This window comes from Hippichthys cyanospilos, chromosome 7, assembly GCF_059441005.1.
Source record: "Hippichthys cyanospilos isolate Australia breed blue-spotted pipefish chromosome 7, RoL_Hcya_1.0, whole genome shotgun sequence".
Lineage (NCBI taxonomy): Eukaryota > Metazoa > Chordata > Actinopteri > Syngnathiformes > Syngnathidae > Hippichthys > Hippichthys cyanospilos.
In genome coordinates, this window is record NC_142375.1 from 1,692,199 (window position 1) to 1,715,000 (window position 22,802).

Consider the following 22,802-nt stretch of genomic DNA (forward strand, 5'->3'; position numbering starts at 1 on the left):
CATTTAGTAAAAAAAATGAACAAGTAAAGGAAAGGAGAAGAAACAAAGGTGGTCAAAGAACTCATTAATCTTTATCGACAATTACACTGGATTGACAGAAAGAAAATATTAATAACCTGCAATCTAAACTAGATGTGATGTATTTGTACAAAGCCCAAGGGTGCTTGTTTAAGATCTAGAGCCAAGTGGATAGAAGAGGGAGAAAAAAAATACTGCCTATTTTTGCAATTTAGAAAATCGTGGACACGACTACAACGCCATTTGCAATCTAATAATCAACGGGGAGGAATGCACAGATCCTAAAACTATATCAAAGGAAGTCTTCACACGTTATAGTAACCTTTTACAAATCCTCGTACTCAGAAGAAAATGTCAATTCCTTTTTTGACAAAATAACCTGATTCCAAGGATCGATGATAACTTGAAAAAAAAAAAAATGTGATGAAGTTTTACTGTGACGGAATTGGATCGTGCAATTAAAAACATGACGTCTGACCACTCACCAGGAGCAGATGGTTTATCAACAATTTTTTAGAAACACTTCTAGGAAGGTTTAAAACCTTTACTGTTCCAAGCCTTAATTGAATCTATAAATCAAAGAGAATTCATGGAAACAATGAACCAAGGAGTGAATTAATTGATTCCAAAACATGGAAAGGATAAGAGAATACTAAATAACCTAAGACCTATAACACTATTAAACACGGATTATAAGATTTTTACAAAGGTTTTGGCAACAAGATTGAAAAGTGGCATCTCTAAGATAATTAGCCCAACACAATCAGGGTTTTTGAAAGGCAGGTTGATATGTAATAATATCCGCTTGGGTCTGGATCTCATTGATTACAATCACCTAATTGGTTTGATGTGGTTTCTGGACTTTCATAAGGCATATGACTCAATTGAACTTGGTTTTGTTATCAATACGTTGAAACATTTTGGATTTGGAAATGGATTTCTTGATATGATTACCATGGTCCATAATTATATCGACAGCTGTGTTTCCCTCTCAGAAGGTACATCTTCCAGGTTTAGGGTTGAAAGGGGCATCAGACAGGGCTGTAGAATTTCACCTCTCTTATTCATTGTAGCCGCTGAACTACTCGCTCTAACAATTATGAATTCAAACATGAAAGGCCTAGATATAAATAATCACAGATTAATTATAAGTCAGCTCGCCGATGATACAACAATCTTTCTCAAAGATAAAGAACAAATTCCGCTGGTGCTGAATATAATCAAACTTTTCTCTCAAGCCTCTGGTCTGCACCTGAACCTGGACAAACGTGAACTCGTGAGTATTCATAGATGTTCCGATCCTTTTTTTATATGGTATACCCGTCAAAAATTAGGTCAAATATTTAGGAATTTGGATTATGTACTAAAGATGTTGAAGATAGGGAGAAAGAGAATATTCAAAATATTATTGACAGAGGTCAAATATAAAAACATTAAAATAAAAACACTTTAAATAGTTGGCTGCAAAGGGATCTGACATTGTTTGGAAGAACAATGCTGACGAAAGCTGAGTCTTTATCAAGATTCATCTCTCCGGCATACTCTCTCGCTATGCCATCAAAAAGTATTAAATAAATAAATAAATAAATAATCAATTTCATATGGAAAAATAAATACCACTATACCAGAAATAGAGATTTGACAAAGGACTATGAGGATGGTGGGATAAAAGCAATAGATTTTGAAATTATGAATGGGTTACTTCAGATCAAATGGCTCTGATCCTTTTTAAGCAGTAACGATGATGTATGGTTTTCAATACCAGCTCTTGTTTTTGGCAAAGTTGGAGGTATTGAGTTCCTTTTAGTTTGTGACTTTGAAATATCCAAGATGCCCATAAAACTTTCATCAGCAGGTCTTATTAAATTGGAAAATGTTATTCAAGCATAATTTTAGCCCCCATAACGTGCCATTGTGGAACAATAGCGTGAGACTGAGTCGGAGAAAATCCATGTTCATGGAAGATTAGATGTCAAAACAAATTTGGTTTGTGATGCATTTGATTGAGGGGAATGTGAACTTACTTAAATTGAATGATTTTAATGCCAAATATGGCATTAATTAAAAGTTGGATAACAAAATCTCAAAGAAAATCCCAAAAGTCTTTATTTAATCAATAAAAAGTAGTATCTTGAAAATCCCAATGCCAAATTTGCATAAGGTGAGAATAGATGGAATAGATCTTGAGCGATAAATGCAACAATACGTTTTTAAAGAAATATTTATAATCCACTTTATATCCAGGTTTAACAAAAAGCTCAATCTCGCTTGGAAATGATAACAAAGGGGAAATTTCAAATATTTAAACAAAATATTTAAAATTTCCAATTCCCCCAAGTGCAAAGAAATTCATTTTAAAACTTTAAATAATACTTATCCTTCAAACGAATTTATGAAAAGTAGATTTAAATTTGAGGTCGATAACATATTTGTAAAATGAATTTGGAAATGACAGACCACCTGTTTTATGAATGCGAGACTATTAAGAAAAAATGGAAATCTTATCACGACTTAGTATCATCCAGGTATAGTAACATAGACTTTTGGTCTTTCGGAAATATTCAAATTGGAATGATCCTAAAAAATAAGGAAACAGAATTTTTTGTTAATAATGGTATTATTATTACAAAATATTTCATACACAAGTGTCGGTATGACAAATCTCCCCCATAAGAAGGAATTCTCCTTGTTATTGAGATATTGAAAACAAATAAAGATTCCCCATGCAAACAAATTCTGGACATATTTAGAGGAACTTAACCTATCCTAAACCCCTTGTTTTTTGTTTCTATTATTTATTCATTTATTTTTTTCATTCTTTTATCCGGATTATTATTACTTTGTAATCCTATGGTTCTTATACAGTTGTGTTAGATTTCTATTTGTTTTTGAAACATGTTATATGTTGTGATATATACCGGCATTGGAAGATATTAGCTTACAGTTTGTATTCTCTAAGGAGGTGTGAAAGCAATTTGATGGAAGATTTCATATTTTCTGATATGAGTATGTCATTGTTCTATTTGTTGTTGGTGTCAAAAAAAAGAAACAAAACATCCAGATTTAGAGACATGAAAAAGATGGCGGATCGGGAGCGCACTGTAAGCTAAAATTGTTTGTATTTAAAGAATGTGAGACACTTTTAAATTGGATATGAATTAATATGGGTCGTTTAGCAATACAATTCAGTGGATGTTATGTGGTTGTTTTTCTGGTCTAACTGTAAGTACAGTGTTGTAGAGTTACAGTATATATCACAGCAGGTGTGATGTGCATTACTTTTGGCGTAGCGAATCATTAACGTTACTTTAATGGGGCAATAGTACACGAATAACACGATTTTACACGGTGGGTAAAAATATTCCAATGCACTTTTTTGTCGTTAAGGTGATATGAGTTTAAACGGTGCAAATTTACAGTGAAGCAGGGAGGAAAGCTAATTTTAAAGTAAGCTCTTTCGCACAACGGACCGACAGAAGTCACTCTGCAAAAGGAAAGCAAGAAACTACGTAGTGAAGTTGGATTGATTTGGATTGAATTAGCCAAAGTAGGCGCATTCATGTGACAATACAGTTACAGTATATGCAAGTAACTAATTGAAGGAAACCTGTCATGTTTCTGTTTGTCCTGTGGGTTCTCTGTATTGTTTGTTGAGCCTAAGCAGGGTTTCAATTGTGCCACGAGGGGGCGGGGTCACCAGCCTGGCGCACCTGTTCCCCGTCACCCATCATGGTCTTTTCAAGGCTGGCCGCTACAGGAGAGCGACGCTGGGTTATTCCTTTGCCATACTCTCTGCGCACAGAGAAATCTCCTGCCCCGCGTCCTTCTTTCTAGTGATCTTTTGGTTGGTACTTTGCTCTAGTTGTATTTTGCTCGCTTAATGTTTTCTTTTGTTACTTTGTTTCTAGTCGCTCTCCTGCAGCCTCCGCTCCCTTGTTGCTTTCCTTCTCAGTCGGACTGATTCTACCTAGACGTTCTCGTCCCTCCCTTATTTTGTACTTTGTGAGTTTTGTTTGCACTTTCCCGTTCCCTTTTTGGATACCCTTGTTTACCACGCCAGATGTGCGCTTTCTGTTATAATAAACTCTGTGGACTCAACCCCTCGATTGTCTGTCGGGGCTCTTATCCTGTTCGGGCCAGGGGGTCACACGTCACAAAACCGATGCATCCAGCATACTATGCAATTCACATTCATCCATCTATTTTCTGTACCGCTTATGCTCGCTATCTCAGCAGACTCTGAATCGTAGGACAAGTACTATCTTCCTGTTTCTGCTTCTATCTGAAAATTTTGACTTAATTTGCAACTAATGGGGCTTGGCATCTGATATACCCACTGATCCAAAACACGCACACACGCACACACACACACACACAGAGCGAGAGCGCACAGCTCAGTATTGCTTTTATAATTTATGTTTTTATATAATTAGGTGTTGTGAATTGGAGAAATTTCTCTGCAGACTTCAGAAAAACATACCGGATCCCCCTTGACCTCACCACCTGCACACATTGCTATTTAATTTTTAAGGACTCAAAAGGCTACTGGGGACAGGGAAAGAGAGAAGAGCTTGGATTCAAATTGGACTTCAATCCAAGACGATGCTGCAGCGATTGCCTTTGTTTGGAAGTCAAATAAATGTGCTTTTGACTCATGGATTTTTTTTTTTTTTTTGGAGTGGGTATCTGAATTTTAAAAAAAATTGTGTGCTCGGGCCATGACATCTAACATAGGTATTAGAAAAAGGTGTTTACAGCAAACCCTTGTAAAACGACAATGAAATACGTCTAGTAAAAATAATTTTGTATGTAGTTATCTTTTACAAGGTTCATAACATCACAAAAATGGAAATTAACAAATATAATGAAGCCAAAATTAAAAGAAGGGAGTATCAAGTATATCACCATTTATATATTTAACTAGGAAGAAGTACAAATTCTTGTCAGGTCCTAGCCTTGTTCTCTACTACATCATATTCAATACTAGTTCCAGTTAGTTAAAATTAGTAATATATTGTGATGTATCAGCAAAAAAATCAAGAGAAATACACCCCTTAATAACCGCAACACTTCAGCAGGATCTAAAATATCAGTAGTTTTGTTTGTGGTTTTAAAACTCTTCAAAGACACCAAATAATTCACATCTTTTGAGACCCATTCCACAACAAATCAGCACCTTTAACAGAGACACGCATTTGCTTATGTAAGTTCTTACACTTTTTGAAATCGCTTGTGCCCCTTCAAACTATAATAGCCTTTCTAATAGGGAAAAACTTCTGGATACTGCAGGAAAGTTATATGCTATATTATATAGGTATATATGTTGTATACATTTCTTACATTACATACATACAATTACATTACATACAATTCTTGGAATTTTAAATTCAATAAGGTTGTAAAATTTGAGCGTATTAAATTTAGTAAATAATGAATTTGTTGGTTGTATTTAATTTGAATGGTTGATAATTCTTACGTCTTTTTTTTTTAAAAATCTCAAATACAGGCTGAGTTTTTGTTTTAATTGTAGTACCCCATACCTCCACATTTTTACGAATGTTGTAAGGTATGGGAATAGTGTCCAATAAAATGTATATTGAGTCCTTATGAAAACTTGGCTTCATAGACAATGCCTATTATAGTCAATATTTTTCTTTTAACATTATCTATATATGGTTACCATCTTAATTTTTATTTTTTCATGGATTCTTAAATATCATTTGTTCTAGTGAAATCCCGCTTTCAAAAATATATTTAATTCTTCCTCCACATAAGTTCAGAGGTTGTTCAAGACTCTTTCCAAAGCATTTTAAATTTCCATCAACAAATATTTTTGAAACTCTGCAAATGTCATTAATATTTAATGTAAATCAATCAATCAAATTTTATTTGTATAGCCCTAAATCACCGAAGTCTCAAAGGGCTTCACAGATGAAAAGAGGTCATGTGGAGACCTCCTTCGAAAAAAGAAGTCGTACAGAGACATCCTTTCAATGTAAGGTACACAACAGCATCCCCTGTCAAAGCTCCCAGAAGGGGAAGGAAAAACTCAAAAAACCCAATTAGGGGAAAATCAGAAACTCCAGAAGGGACCACAGGTGGGAGGAGCCCCCTTCCAGGCCCACAGGTTGAAGTGGATGCTGCATGTACCAAATACAGACATACACATAAACAATATAAATTACAGAAAACATATTGTGCTATATAGTGCAGTGATGTCTTGACAGCAGGCAAAGCCATTGGGCAGGAACCATCCCACATTCCAACCAGGTGGACCGCAGACGCCCCATCTCCTAACCCGCGATGGTCGATCAGCGTAGGGCCCATTGGTGGTCAAGTCAACCCTCACCATCTAGCTAGCCCCCTCTCCCAGCCGGAAGAGGGGGGCAGGAAAAAAAAAAAGAAGAAAGCTGCAGACAGGCTCAATTAACTAAATGCTTTTGAATATAAATGTGTTTTTAGTCGGGATTTAAAGATTTCTACTGAGGTGGCTGCACGAACTTCCATAGGTAGGGCATTCCATAGTACTGGCGCGCGAATGGAAAATGCCCTTGATCCCGCGGACTTCTTTTTAGCCCGTGGGGTTGATAGCAAACCGGAATTTTGTGATCGAAGTTGTCGGGACGGGACATATGGTGATACTAAGTTGACGAGATAGGAAGGAGCTAAACCGTGTAAAATTTTATAAGTAATTAACAGCACCTTAAAATCACATCTCACCTGTATCGGAAGCCAATGCAGGTCAGCTAGAATCGGAGAAATATGATCGAACTTTCTCATCCTTGTCAATAGTCTCGCTGCTGCATTCTGTACAGACTGCAGGCTTTTAATGTAGGACATGGGAAGTCCAGAAAACAAAACGTTACAATAGTCTAGGCGCGACGTGACAAATGCATGAATTAATGTTTCTGCATCGCTAAGAGAAAGAATAGGGCGAATCTTAGCTATATTGCGGAGGTAAAAAAACGCCGTTCTTGTCATGTTATTAATATGTGTCAGAAAGGAGAGAGTTGAGTCAAATATCACGCCGAGATTTTTTGCAGAACTACTTTGGGAAATAATACAGTTTTCCAGGTTCAACGTGGTATTCTTAAGCAAGTGCAGATGATGAGCAGGGCCAATAAATAACATCTCAGTTTTACTCGCGTTGAGAAGCAGAAAATTGGAAGACATCCATTGTTTAATCTCGGCAAGGCAGGCCTCCAGTTTACTGCACTTGCACGGATCTGTTATTTCTAAGGGCATATAAAGTTGGGTATTATCAGCATAGCAATGAAAACTAATAGCATGTTAACGTAAAATATCGCCAAGAGGAATCATGTAGATGTTGAACAATATGGGACCAAGTACTGACCCCTGCGGGACACCACATGAGATGGAGAAAGATTCAGAGATCGCATTGCCATAAGAGACTATGCGTCCTTCCTAGGATGTAAGATCTGAACCAAGAAAGTGCTGATCCCGAGATACCAACACATGATCTAAGATGTTCTCTAAGAATATGATGATCAATAGTGTCAAATGCGGCACTAAGATCAAGCAGTAATAATATTGATGAGATGTTGGAATCCATGGCTAAGAGAAGATCATTCGTCACTTTTACTAGGGCTGTCTCAGTTGAGTGGTTGTCCCTAAAACCTGACTGAAGGAGTTTAAATCTATTGTTGTCTATCATAAAATCGCTAAGGTATGGGAATAGTGTCCAATAAATAAATAATATAAGACCAAAATAATATAACTGAAAATAAAGACTAGAAATTATTTGTTATACATACTAGTCGCGATTTCCTACAAAATCTCCAATACTGCCATAAAAGTGGACTTGTTCTTCTTTAAACCATATAGATTTTCTCTTATAATACACTTCTTAATAGTGAACTTCTGGATGAAATTATTAAGTACAGTGGACCCCCATGTTAAAACATCCCTGATTTACGTTATTTTCATGTTGCGACGTGGAATACTGAGCTTTTTCATCACCTCTTTATGACATTTTCCCGGTTACGTGACCAAAACAACTGTCATGACTCTAAGAGGCTTGGCTGTATTTGTGTTCTTATGCCTCCATCTGCTGGCGTTTTTAGGTAATTGCACTTATTTACTATTGCCGTCTAACTGCTTCGATGCAACGCTTGACTACAATGCTGGTCTGCTATTGGTCGGCGTCCCCGCTCGGAGATGGTGGTCTGCCATTGGTCGGCCTCACTTATTTAAAATGGCGGAACGGTAAAGCTTTGTTCGATTGTGAGTGATTACAAAACCGTATTCAAAATGTATTTTACTGCTTAATTCAAAGTTGAAAGGGTTAGCCATGGGTCCCATGATTGCTGGTGATGAGAGAAGAAAGAAGATGATTTATATGGAAACGATGCTGGAGATATAACCCTTATTAGGGAATATGGACATAACAAGCGGCACTCAAAGGTAAATAAATCCTTTCTATATTTTTTATTTATGATGTTTTCTGTTTGTATACATGTATATTATATATACATAGCACTTACTATACTGTTTTGGTAACATTTTTTAATATTGTGTACAATTTTTATGTTTTTCCCTGGGGTTCTAAACGCATTAGCTATTTAACATAGGTTTGGATTACCCGTCATGCGAAAAATTTGCCTTACGACCCCAATCGTGGAACGGATTAATGTTGTAACACGGGGGCCCAATGTATGTGTATGTGAATATAATTTTTCTAGTTTTTTTTTTTTTTTTCCTTTGGTGATAATTGTGGCAATATTTATATTGGTCTCCAATTTTATATTTTAGAATGACTTTTGCCATTTCATTTTTGATGGGAAAAACAGTTGTAAAGGACGCAGCACAAATGTATTCGAAAGGTTATACAGTGATCCCTCCTACTTCGCAGTCTCAGATATCGCGGTCTCAGTACTTAGCGGGTTTTTCCAGGAAAAATTAAAAATAATAATAAAAAAAAATTAAAACGCGCAAAAATGGAAAAAAAAATTAAAAAGCAAAAAAGTACATTATACAGCACTGCATTCATCAAATAACGAAGTAATATTAGTTAATAACTATGTTAAGAATTCTTCAAGCATTAGAGTTTGTGACTTTTTTTTAATCTTATTTTGAAATGCATGCTTTTAATTTGTCGGGTCGCGTTGCATTTCCGTTTCCTTTTTTACGTTATCTGTGCGGCATTCGGCCCTTTACGGTGACGTAGTGAATGACAACATAAGCTTATATTTATAGTTTATTATCCTTTATGTTGATAACGCACACTACTGCCTATGTTTAGTAAGCGATGAGTGTTTATTCTGTTATGTGTTAGTTTGTGTAGAGGTTGCACTTTATAGTTAGCAGTTGTTGTTAGTTGTTGCTAACCCGCTAATGTCGGCTAAAAATACAGTAAATTCATAGATTAAAGTTCGGCAAGTGTTTATATGTTAGTTGACTGACTTTAACATTGTTGTTGATTTATTATTCAACAGATACTACATGATACACCATACATGAGCCAAAATAAATGTGAAGATCAACGTGATGACTTGCGTACTCTTTCAGCGGAGTCTTGGTGCAGATAACCAGTCCTGAGAACAAATTCTCAACAAACTAAGTAATATTAGTTATTTAATGAATATACAATAATGTTAATAATGTTAATAAGGGTAATGTAATGTTAAATAATAGGAGAAAAGAAATAAAATACGCAAAAAATACAAAAAAAAGGGTTGTTTATGGTTTCTGCGGCTATATTGGGGCGTACATAGAAATCTAGGAACTAATACCCTATTCCGCGGATTTCAGACTTCACGGGGGGTTGACAGCCCCATTAACCGCGAAGTAGGGGGGAATCACTGTACTACATTTTCCATAACATTTTTACTCATGTCATATGGATATTATATATATTATAATATAATAACAATCATTTATTTTTTCAATAGTTCTACTTCACCTATTGGATTCATTTTATTATTATATAAATACATAACATAAACATTAGAAGCATTATGTCGCTCTGTAATACAGTATTGGTTTGTTTATGTACCTGTCGGGACAAGACGTTATCCATAATATTTTAATTAATGTCATAACAGTCAGAGGATTTTTTAAAAATATTTTTTAACGTTTTACAACAGTTAATAGTTCTATTTCACTGTATTGGAATTATGTTCATAAGATATACAGTCGAACCTCTATATAGTGAACCTCTACAAAGTGAATCTCTCTTCATAGTGAACGAATCTTTACGGTCCCTTGCAAAACAGCTATATTTGACGTGTATGTAAAACCTCCTCATAGTGAAACTCCACATAGTGAATAATCTCTTCATAGTGATGCTATTAGTCAGTCCCTTGACAGCATCTACCTCTATATTGTGAATATCTGAACTTATCGAAAATTGTGAAGTTGTAAAATTGGGCGCACTGTCGGGATTTCCTCCCTGCCTAGCCGCTCTCGCGCGCCGCGACTTTCTCTTGCATTTTCACTTCGTCCGCCGTCCACTGCGCACGCGTTTCTCCGCTGGTCATCCCTCCGAAAATTCTAAGATGTCGGAATCTGCCGTGAAAAGTATGGATGCTAGATCTATAAGTCGGAAGCGAAAGCCTTTGTCGTTGGAGGAGAAGTGCGACATAATTCGGAAGTGTGCGAGTGGAGGCATACCGTGCAACCTCGTATTGACAGTTACTTTCTCCGCGCTGATGACATGCACTGATCATGTTTTATTATGATCATATACTGTATTCATTAACTATTGTTGAATAATAATAAAGAGTTTTGTTCAATGTAAAATGTTTTTACATTAGTTTTACCGCATTAGATTTTAGTGTTTAAACAACTTAAGTTGTTTAATGTACATTTATTTACATATTTATTTTTAAAAAAACGTATATAAAATTATTTACATATTTATTAAAAAATTACTCACATATTTCATCAATGAATTCTGAACATTTTAGGAAAACCTCTATAAAGTGAATCTCTCTTCATAGTGAACTTCTCTCCTCGGACCCTTGAAGTTCACTATGTAGAGGTTCGACTGTACAGTAATTACGACATAAAAGTTAGACGCATCATTTCACTCTCAAATATAGCTTTAAATACCGGTCAGGACAGGGGTGTGTAGTTCTTTTGGTGCCTTATTTGGCACTACACACCCCCGTCCTACATCCTGCAGGCAGACCCATTTGGGCCAATTCTGACCTTTGCAGTCGGCCTTCCGCGAGTTTAATGACGCCATTGTTTTCTTTTGATGTCCTCTAGGGTTCGCCATTTCGCCCTCCTTATTCCTTCCAGTCGAGCACCCACAAACACGCTGCGCGCATTTGGTTCTGTGTGCAACCGCAAAGTCTTCTTGGTTCTTTAAACACTCAAGAGTGTGTTCGGTTGTGTGTGTGTGTGTGTGTGTGTGTGTGTGTGTGTGTGTGTGTGTGTGTGTGTGTGTGTGTGTGTGTGTGTGTGTGTGTGTGTGTGCGCGCGCGCGCCTCCTTAGCAGTGGCGGGCCAGCAGGCGTCATCGCTAGCGGCTGAACGACACCGAGCGGTTGGAGTGGGCAGACTGGAAATGGTCGCCAGGCAGCGTCGCTGAACGCCGAACCAGAGCCACCGAGTGAGGGTTCGGCCCTCCCTCCGTTCTTCCGGCCGGCCGCGTTGATGCGGCACGGACAAGGCGAGCATCGAGGTAAGCGGGAGGGACCGAGACTTCGTGTTCGGCTTCGCATATTCGGCCGGGACTGCGGCACTCGGCGAGGACAAAAGGCGGCTGAGCTAATCAGAGCTCGTTTGACCTACTTGTCTCGCCAATGGATGGATGTGGCTCCACGGCCATTTTCCCGATTTTTATTTTTTAATGGCGGCGATGCGCCTTTATTTTCTCCACAGTTCGAGTTTAAACAATGCGCATGTGCCCGCTTGCATGCACAATGAGCTCTTTTGCTCTTGCTCTTTTGTTCGAGTGTGCACCCCCCCCCTTCAAGAGATAGATGTTTACTTGAATCATTGATGGCAACGTCAAGTAGTGGAAAATAAAAACGGACGTGAAGGCAACATGCGCAGGTGACTCGTGGAAGCGATTGATTTGGAAGGACGTTCTCAACAAGGGGCAGCGCTTGTGCCACTCGTCAAATTTCTTTGTTGACGAGCAGAAATGACATTATTCTTCAGGGAAACTATTGGTGCGGTATTTATTTTAATTTATTTGTTTGTTTTTAGCTGGGGTATCACCATTTTATTTAAAGAGGGTGTTTGCCCCCAGGATGCACACCTACTGTACATCCATCCATTTTCTAGCGGCGGTTACAAGGGTCGCAGGCGTGCTGGTGCCGATCACAGCTGACTTCAGGCAGTAGGCAGAGGACATCCTGGACTGGTAGCTAGCCAATCGCTGGGCACAGAGAGACGAACAAGCATTCACGCAACCACCTAAGGTCAAATTAGTATGTCCAAAACACCTGCTATCTATGTTTTTGGACTGTGGGAGGAAGTTGGAGTGCCTGGAGAGAACCCACGCGGGGTTGGGGAGAACAGGCCAGAGCCAGCTGGATTCGAATTCGGGTCCCTGGTAACCCGGGTAACTGTAAGGTAGACGTGCTAACCAGTGGGCTGTCCTGCACAACTACAAAGCTTGTCAATTGTGGGTTTTTTTGCAGAGCCCGCTAAAGGAAAGGAGAACCCCCCCCCCCCCCCCCCACCCCCACCACCACCACTTGCGGCAGTGACTATAAATGAGGTCAATGTTTATAAGGATATCAAAAATTGTATCCTTTTTTAAACAGCAAATAAAGAATAAAATTATAAATCAGGTTTCAACAAATATTTTTTTGCTGTGTTTATACAGCTTACAGATAAGTCTGAACCAGAAAAAAAATGAACTTAAAGTGCATCAAAGTGCTGTCAATTCCTATTTAGACTAAAAACATATAGGACCAACTAACTGATACTCAAAATACATCAATAAATAATAATACATTTATATTGATGTGAAACATTATCACAGGACCACCTTATCTTAAACATTCTAACCCAAAGAGAAGTGTATCAAACTGCTGATTTTTCTCTAAATCACCTTAATCATTATTGTGAATAAAAATAATGTCAGTGATTTAAAAAGTTTATATAAGATAGGTATAGATAGATAGATAGCTAAGATTGATAGGTTCTGATTGTATGCTGTAAAATGCTTTAAAATGCATGGGGTTGGCCGGAAAAAAAAAATTGTACTTTATTTATTATTTTCCTTTCCGTCAGCGTCAGCACGAGCACTAGCGTTTTAGTGTGAAGGATGGCGGCCGTGGTGAACTACTCGCCGCCGTGGTGGGTCAACCTGCTGCACCGCTTGCCTCATTTCAATTTGGACTTTGAGCTGGTCAGCAGCGACTTCCGACCCGAGGACCCCCAATATCAAAAGGTAAGCGCATTGGATTCATACTAACAGCAATACTGAGCAACAAGGTGGGTCGATCAATCAGCGAACAGGAAGATTTAAGCTCCTCCCATGGCAACAGGGTCCCTTTTCAAATAAATGTCACTTTCTCATTTATCTATTGAAAAACATAAAATGTAAATTATTTTTCTTTAAAGGAACATAAAAAATATTTATTATTATTAATATTATTATTCATTATTTTGCAAGAAAATAACTGTAGATGCCAACATAACTCGATTCTTAAAAAAACAACATTTTTTTTCACAAACATACTGCATACTTTCATCTTTCCAAAAGATTGATTTCTTTTCAAGAAGGATGAATATTTGTTGTAATGTAATAATTATAATAATGTAATAATAATTATTTTTTTTCTTACTAAGAATATTATAAATATTCTTTCAGGGACAATTGAACAATTTTCTTTATTTTTTTTTAAATATTTTTATAAACAGGGAAAAATGTAAATAAAATACACATCTTTCAAGAGATGTTTTTCTTTTTAAAAACAATGAAATATTCGTTTTAGTGTATCTTTTAAAGACGTAAATCTGTCTTTCTGAATTCTTTTTTTCTTTTTAAGAATATGATGAACATTTTTGATAAACACCAGAAGAATGGTTTTCTTTTTTTAATCCAGTTCTTTTTTTAAAACTGGATACATATTTTTATCTTTTCAAGATATCTTTCTCTTCAAGAACATAAATATTTGAATAAAAAGTGTATCTTTTTTTTAGTCCTTAAAACAAATACACTTTTTCAAGAGATTTTCAAAATACTTTGATCTAATCTGTTTTTTCTGAAAGTTTTTTCATGAAAAACATAGATATCTTTTTAAGAAAAAGGATAAGTTTTTTGCTTTTAACATTTCTTTCCAATGAAAACACACTTTATCTTATCTTTTTTTTTGAAGATCGATTCAATATTTTATTCTGAAATGTTTTATTTTTCAAAACACTGTCAAACTTTTGAAGCACTTTTCCTCAAATCTTCTAAACAATCCTTTTTTTTCTTTTTAAGAATATGATACGTATTTTTATCCTTTCAAGAGATGTTTTCCTTTTTAGAACTTTATAAATAGATCTTTTAAAACATGAGAATGATTTTTTTAAATCTGAGAAAAAATACACTTTTGCAACTTTTCAAGAGATTTTTTTTAATACTTTTATATTTTTTCAAATTTTTTTTTCAAGAACTTCATACATATTTTTTGAGTGTTTTTTTTAGATCAATTTAATGTTTTTTTTCTTTTTAAAAACATTTTAAATATTTTTTTAACGTGGTTGAAACATTTTTCCTATTTTAAATTTTTTTAAAATTAAATTTGACTTAAAAAAACAAAACCACATTTATCTTGAGATTTTTTTCTTTTGAAGAAAAACTGAAAGATTAATTATTTTAAATGATCTTTTAAAACCTAGGCAAAAGGGAAAAATATTAAAAACCTGTGTGTGCATATATATATATATATATATATATATATTTATATGTATATGTATATATAAATATATATATATATATATATATATATATATATACAGTGGGCCCCCGATACTCGATGCCGATACTGCTACTCGAAGTAGCAGGGATCACTGTATATTTTTTTTTTTAAATTCCCTTTTCCCATTTTTTTAATTAAATTTCAGCAATACAGTGGGCCCCCGGGTTACGAACTTAATCCGTTCAGCGGCTACGCTCGTAACTCGAACTGCTCGTATGCCGGGCAATCCAAACCTATGTTAATTCGTGAATGCGTGCAACGCGTGCAAAAACCTTAGGTAAAAACATCACGACTTTATACACCTGTTAAAAATGAGTAACATAACCTACTATGAAGTTAAATTAAACAACATATAGAATGGAAAAATGATATTTACCATTGGAGCGACGTGACTTGAGCTGGGTGGAGGCGGAGGGGAGCAGTGACCAGCCCGCCAAGTTAACACAATTCTGCTGATATGCTATTGCTCTTACAATGTCACAGTCACTGTTTCAGTCACGGTGTGAGTCACGGAGATCCTAAAACATATCATCCTCTTACTTCTTCCTTTACCGCCACTAGAAATTTTAGAAGCTATGTCTAACAGATAAAGTTTGCAAAGTCTTCACAACATTCCTTCCTTCCGTTTTTCACTCATTTTCTCTCCTTCCTTCCATCCCGACCAGCTGTGCCATCAAGCTAGATAAATGCATATCGGCATTTCTGTGATTGACGTGACACCGGCCAATAGCATCTCCGTGAGTGAGACCGGGTGACCTTAATCGACCAATAGCATATTGGCATCTCCATGACTGACTCCGTGACTGACACCCTGACTGAGACAGTGACTGTGACGTTGTAAGAGCAATAGCGTTCACGTTACTGTCACAAACGTCAACTGCTGATTTTGTTGATGCGACTAAGCGAAAATATATTTGCATACACAATGGCCGGCATGTCGGATTGTTCGCAAGACGAAAGGTTTGCTCGTAAGTGGGGGACAAAAATCTCTGTGGTCCACGCTCGTAAGTCGAATTGTTCGTAAAACAGGGTGTTCGTAAACCGGGGGCCGACTGTATGTGTGTGTATATATATATATATATATATATATATATATATATATATACAGTGGTACCTCGGTACTCGACCGCCTCTATACTCGACCAAATCGGTGCTCGACCAAAAAATTCAAGTAGATAATGCATCGGACCTCAAACAGATTTTCGGTGCTCGACTAGCCGAGCCGAGCCGAGCCGACCCGAACGCGCTCCTCGGCCCTTCTCGGCCAGCGGGTAAGCGCCAGTTCAACTCAGACCGCCAGCGGAGTAAGACGTTTGTTCGAGTATTTCTTCCCGGATTTAAACTTTTTCGTGTTTCTCTAGCCCTTAATAATGGGTCCAAAGAAAGACAGTGATAAGGGGAAGGCAAAGAGGAAAACAATGAGGACCACTATTGAACCGAAGAAGGAAATTATAGCAAAATATGAACGCGGTGTACCTCGCGTCGCAGTTAGCTAGCGTCTTCATGGAAGGAGTAACTCCCTCCCGTCCTCTCCACATCCATTCCTGTATGCCATCAACCACTCTCCAAAACGTAAGTAAATTATACAAAATGGTTTATAATGCTTTATTTATCTTTATCTTTATCATGTACTGCTTGTGCACATTTACTTGTGCACACATACTTTCCATTATTTCTTATGGGAAAATTGCTTTCGGTGTTCGAACAAATCGGTGCTCGACCACCACCTCAGAACGGATTATGGTCGAGTACCGAGGTACCACTGTATATATATACACAACCCTGAGTGGCGGTGTTTGCGCTGAAAGCGTGGGAAGGCCGAGGAAAGTGCCACAAAATCAAATGGGGGAGTGGGGAGGTTGAACACGATAACAACGATGAGGATGATGAAGGTGAAGGTGTTGGTGGGAGACGGCGAGGATAAAAAGACTGGATGAGCCGTGGGAGGCACTTTTGCTTCCTGTCAGCCATTCAACGCTCAACTGAGCCTCTTTGTGTGTGTGTGTGTGTGTGTGTGTGTGTGCGTGTGTGTGTGTGTGTGTGTGTGTGTGTGTGCGTGTGTGTGTGTGTGTGTGTGTGTGTGTGCGTGTGTGTGTGTGAGCAGTGGAATTTTAAATTAGTCCCCCCCCTTTTAAATCAGGAGTGGAGTGTCAGACAATTATGTTCATATACTCTTTTGCTCAATAATGACCAATCAAAATGTCTACCTTATTTTTGTCTGGGTGTGTCCAAACTACAGCCCAGGGGCAATGTGTGGCCCACCATCTATTTTACAGCGACCCGCTATGTATGGATACGGGCCAATAGAATGTAAGCACTTGTTTGTTTTTTCATTGTACGTAGAAAAATGAAGTGCCAAAGTCATTTTTTCCTATGACCTTCTTAACTTCATAGCTGCAGGAATTCCCATTTTGAAAAAAAAGTTTTTGCAGCATAGTATTCAGTTTTATACTGTTTTTGACGCTTCAAATCAGTGGAATTTGGTGGAGAATTTCTTCATCATCTTTGACATGGCTTCTTGGTTTTTCATCTTTTTCTCATTTTCTCACTCCCCTGTAAAATTTGGGGTTTTACCAAGTGGTCCCTTCTTTTTGACCCATATATTAAAAATGACAAAAAAAAAAAAAAAAAAAAAAAATATATATATATATATATATATATATATATATATATATATATATATATATATATATATATATATATATATGTAACAAATTAATGAATATTTTTTATTTTATTTATTTATTAATGTACTAAATGAATCAAGTACCAAAGTGATTCAGTGCTTTTGTACCTAATGTAATGGCTTACTTTAGTACTTTATTTTATAATCACTGCTTGATTACCTAACGTAATAGATGAATTCATTATTTAATCACATAAAGTATTGTATTACTTTAGTACTTCATTACCTAAAGGAATTGATTACTCTTATACTTAATTCATATAGTAGCAGCTATTTTTAGAACTTCCTTTTGCCAAACATTTAAAAAATATATCAAAATGTCTGGACTCTTGAAAATAAAGGAAAAATATGTCTTTGGGATTGAATGAGTTAAAAAAAGGATGCCATCCAAAGGAGTGGGCAGTCCGTTTCTTTTTTTTTTTAATGGCTTGCAGTTTATTCCCTTTCCATGAACGTGAGTGCAGTTTTCAGATCACAGTCATGATGGTAAAATGAAGCCTCATGAAGCACTTGTGATTTATTTTTGCTCCTCTAGATCAGCGGTCCACAACCTTTTTACACATCTTACTTTGCACTATGTATGTAATATTAACAGCGGCCAGAGGCGCCGCCAAAAAAACAAAGCTCAAGCACAAACGTATGAACTTTTCAACTAAATCATTTCCAAAACACTATTTCAGGTGCAGCCCATGCGGCTAGCTACCAGTTGATCCACGGACCGGTACCGGTCTGCGGACCGGTGGTTGGGGACCACTGCTGTAGATGACACGCTTTGTTAAAGCTGCATTGGAAATGGATTACATTACCTTTATTTTTTTTTTTTAACCAAGAGCATCATCTAAAGCAGTAAAAAACTAACACGAGTGCTTCATGAGGCTTCATTTTCCCCATCTGAGTGGGCGTTGAGGGCTGTTGTTGTGACCCGCATGCCGTAAGTTTGCCAACTTCTTGTATGACATCCCACGTTATGTGCAGCATTTCTGTGTCACTGCGTATTTAGTGCTTGGCGTTGCTTTCAAGAGGTGAGGTCACAAACCCCCCTCAGGGGCTTTTGGGGGCGATGAGGGGAGGTGTGTGTGTGTGTGGTGGGGGGTTATAGAGCTTCCATTCAGGGGGTGTACTCATTAATTGTGGCTAGACTGAGAGGAAAGTGGCCCAGAATAATAAGAGGAGGAAGGAGGAGATTGAATTAGATGCAGGAAGGAAGTGTGAAAAGAAGTCTTTCTTTCACTTTTTCACAGCAATTGTCTCGCTATGTCCTTCTGGCCTATTCACTTGTGTCCATCCTGGTGGACATTGATTTTGTTCTATATTTTTTGACAGGTTGAAGACATATAAGTCCTTGTGTCCTCGATCGAAGATATCAGGGCCTTCCCAATGATATCTCACACGTTTGTGTGGGATGTAAATTTTCTTTGCTGTCTCGCTGAGACATAATGGACACAAAAACAAAGCACCTAAGTGGGCAAATGCTCTTTAGCTTTGTATTACTGAGCTAAATGCTAACTGGTTTGTCCTGTATTTTCTTACATGATGCATTTTTTGCTGAAGTCCCCATGGAAAAGACTCTGGAAAATATGGGAAACCCAGCATTTTTATTTGTGTCTGCTGTAATGGACATTCACTTTTTTTGCTCTCTATCTTTTGGCTCATTGGAGCTCACTCACTAAGTGCATGTGTCCTCGGTCGAGGCTATCCAGGCCTTTCTAATGATCTCTCACATGTTTGAGTGGGATACCAATCCACTTAGCTGTCCCGTTGGGACAAAATTGACAAAGCAGCGGACACAAATGAATAGGCTGGGTCTCAGGACGATGTAAGTGGGCAAATGCCCTTTTGTTAGGCTAAATGCTAACTGGGTTTGTCCTGTACATCCGTTACGTGATGCATTTTTTGCTAACGTCCTTACGGAGGGCTGTGTAAAATGCAAGAGATCCAGTTAATGTATTTGTGTCCACGGTAATGGACATTTGTTATTTTTGCTCTATAGTTTTTGGCTCATTGACACTAGTCGACTTAAGTCTTTGGGTCCTTGGTCGAGGACTTCCGGGCTTTTCCGGTATCTCAATTTTCTTTACTGTCCTGCTGAGACAAAATGGACCCACCAGGGGAGAATGTAAGTGGGCTTATGCTTTGGTTTGCTAAGCTAAATGCTAACGGGGTTTGTCCTGTACTCAGTTATATGATGCATTGTTGCTAACGTCTCCATGGAAAGGACTCTAAAAAATATGTGCGACTCATATTCATTTGTGTCCCCTCTAATGGGCATTTAATTTTTTGGTCTCGATCTTTTGGCTCATTGTAGCTAGCCGACTAAGTCCCTGTGTGTCAATGACATATGTTCCTTTCCATTGCTATTTCACACGTTTGGGTGGCATGTGAAATTTCTTTGCCGTCTCCGTTGATACAAAATGGACACAACGGTGAACACAAATTAATTGGGTCTCAGGAAAATGTAAGTGTGCAAATGTCTTTTTGCTTTGTTAGGCTAAATGCTAACTAGATTTCTCCTGTACTTACTTAAATGATGCGCTTTTTGCTAAGAAATAGGTTTGCAATTGTTAATATTTAACAAAACGACATTGGTTTCAACATGTTTTTCCCACATGGCCTAAAGTGGCCTCATTATGGCAGTCATTTTTGCAGAAATTCATCCATCCATTTTCTATAGCCGCTTATCCCCACAGGGGTCTCAGCTGGCTTCGGGCAGTAGGCGGGGGACACCCTGAACTGGTTGCCAGCCAATTGCAGGGTACACAGAGACAAATGACCAATCACACGCTCAATCACACCTAAGGACAATTTAGTATGTCCAATTCACTTGCCATGCATGTTTTTGGGGAGTGGGAGGAGAGAACCCTGGAGAGAACCCATGCAGGCTCGGGGAGAACATGCAAACTCCACACAGGAAGGCCGGAGCCAGGTGGATTTGAACCATCCTCTCACTAGAAAGCTGAAATTAGAGGTTGTGTCTTGAGGTTCTGGCGGACCTCAGAATAGAACCCATGCGTGTGTGTGTGGGGGTGTGTTTGTGCGTGTGTGTGTCTGTGTAATAATAAACAATAATGGAAGTGACGAGTCAGCTCTGTGGTAGCACAGCTGCAGAGCATTACACGGGAGTCACATGATCCATAATTATACAAAAAAAAACCTCCTTGACTTTTCCCTTTCATTTTCATTTGTTATAGTTATTTTTATCTTTTTTTTAAGGCTTTTGAAAGTGGAGTGTTTACAGGGTGGTTGTTGACTACCTGAGTCAAAGGCAGACGAGGTGGGAGGACCGTGAGGTCAGTGAACGCATCGTCCGCAGTCCAGGCCTAAACTCATGCGAGAAGACCTCCGTGTGCAGGGTGGACCAGTTAGTGCAATGGAAGCCATTGATCCTTTCGGTTTACTTACACATACACATATGGGGTTTTTCTATCGTAGTGGGGACATCCCATTGTTGACTGCATTTTCTAGCTCTTGGTTTCATGCTATACAAGTGACAATAATTCACTACAGTTAAGATGAACCTTAAGCAACCTTAAGCTTAACCTTAAGCATCACAACAGACACACACACATACACACACGCACACACACACAAACTGCACACACCTGTTTTTCTATGGCAGTGGGGACATCCCAATGACAATGTATTTCCGAGCAATGAACTTTAACCTTAAACATAACAGATGGTGTAATCCTAACCTCAAGAAAAATCCAATTCAAACCGAACTAACTTTAAAAAGCTTGATTTGTAGCCGCCACCGTAATGGTCCTGACAAACACTGTAAAACCTTCACTTTGGACCCCACTATGTTGCAAAAACCAAGCGTGCATGAATGTGCAAACACACACACACACAAACTTGAAAAATACAGATTGAAAGTACATCACAGAGGCTGACCACTAAATCCCCTCCTCCACTCTGCGCGAACACACACACACGCACGCACGCATGCAAGTGCGTAATTACAAACTAATTGGGACTCGCTTAATCTGGGTTGACACTTTGCTGGCTCTGCACTTAATCTCACGGATGTCAGGCTGGACACATTTATTTTTCTCCCCGTCCTTAAATTTTCAAATGAAGTACTGAGTCGATAAAAAGCATGAAAAAAACATATATATATATACAGTGGGCCCCCGTGTTACGAACTTAATCCGTTCAGCGGCTACGCGAACTGCTCGTATGACGGGCAATCCAAACCTATGTTAATTAGTGAATGCGTGCAACGCGTGCAAAAACCTTAGATAAAAACATCACAACTTTATACACATATTAAAAGTGAGTAGCATTGTCTACTGTACAGTTAAATAACATATACAAAGGAAAAATGACATTTACCTTTGGTGCGACGTGACTTGAGCTGGGTGGAGGCAGAGAGGAGCAGAGATGAACCCGCAGAATTAATTTATTTATTTTCTTAAACGAGAACTTTTCTTAAACGAGAACCTGCGATCACCTGCGATTTCCTTCTCTTTAATCCATAATAGAAGAAGCCTCTCCATTTTGTTGTTGACTGATGTCTTTCCCCTGGCAAGGAAAGTCTTGCCCTTAGAAGATTGCCGAGCGGTTACGGCCATACTCACTAGCAAGGTTAACTATGCGTGCACCTCCGTCGTATTTTTTTTTATCTCCTGCTTCGTTTCTATTGTCATCATCCTCTTACTTCTTCCTTTACCAGCACTAGCAATTTTAGAAGCCATGTCTAACAGATAAAGTTTGTAAAGTCTTGACAACACACCGACCAGCTCGATGACGGCGTTCGGCCAATAGCATATCGGCATTTCTGTGATTGACGTGACGCCGGCCAAAAGCATATCCGCATCTCCGTGACAGAGGCATCTCCGTGACTGAGACCGGGACCATGACCTTAATCGACCAATAGCATATCGGCATCTCCGTGACTGAGACCGTGACTGAGACCGTGACTGTGACTTTATAAGACCAATAGCATATCGGCGTTTCCGTGTCATGCGAGAATAGTTAATTTTGTTGACGCAGCAAAGCGAAAAAAATAGTGCGGACACACTGACCAGCATGTTGGATTGTTTGTAAGACGAAAGGTTTGTGTGTAATGGGGGGACAAAAAACATAAAACAGGGAAAACATAAAATATATATATATATATATATATATATATATATATATATATATGTATGTATATATATATATGTATGTATATATATATATGTATGTATATATATATGTATGTAT

At 38.0% G+C, this 22,802-nt stretch overlaps 1 protein-coding gene across 5 annotated transcripts in view; it reads left to right on the forward strand.

Annotated features, from left to right (window-relative positions):
• Nucleotides 1–11,275: 11,275 nt before the first annotated feature.
• The window catches only part of LOC148420611 (protein tweety homolog 3-like), a 97,612-nt gene continuing 86,085 nt past the window's right edge, over nucleotides 11,276–22,802 (forward strand). For 3 of the 5 annotated variants that reach the window (XM_088420222.1, XM_088420221.1, XM_088420220.1), the window contains exons 1-2: nucleotides 11,276–11,667; nucleotides 13,233–13,392. In XM_088420222.1, the coding sequence (XP_088276348.1) occupies nucleotides 13,267–13,392 (126 nt within the window). In that variant the 5' untranslated portion in view covers nucleotides 11,276–11,667; nucleotides 13,233–13,266. Of the gene's footprint in view, nucleotides 11,668–12,683; nucleotides 12,715–13,232; nucleotides 13,393–22,802 lie in introns of those variants that run through there. The other 2 variants (XM_088420218.1, XM_088420219.1) reach the window with 2 other exon arrangements.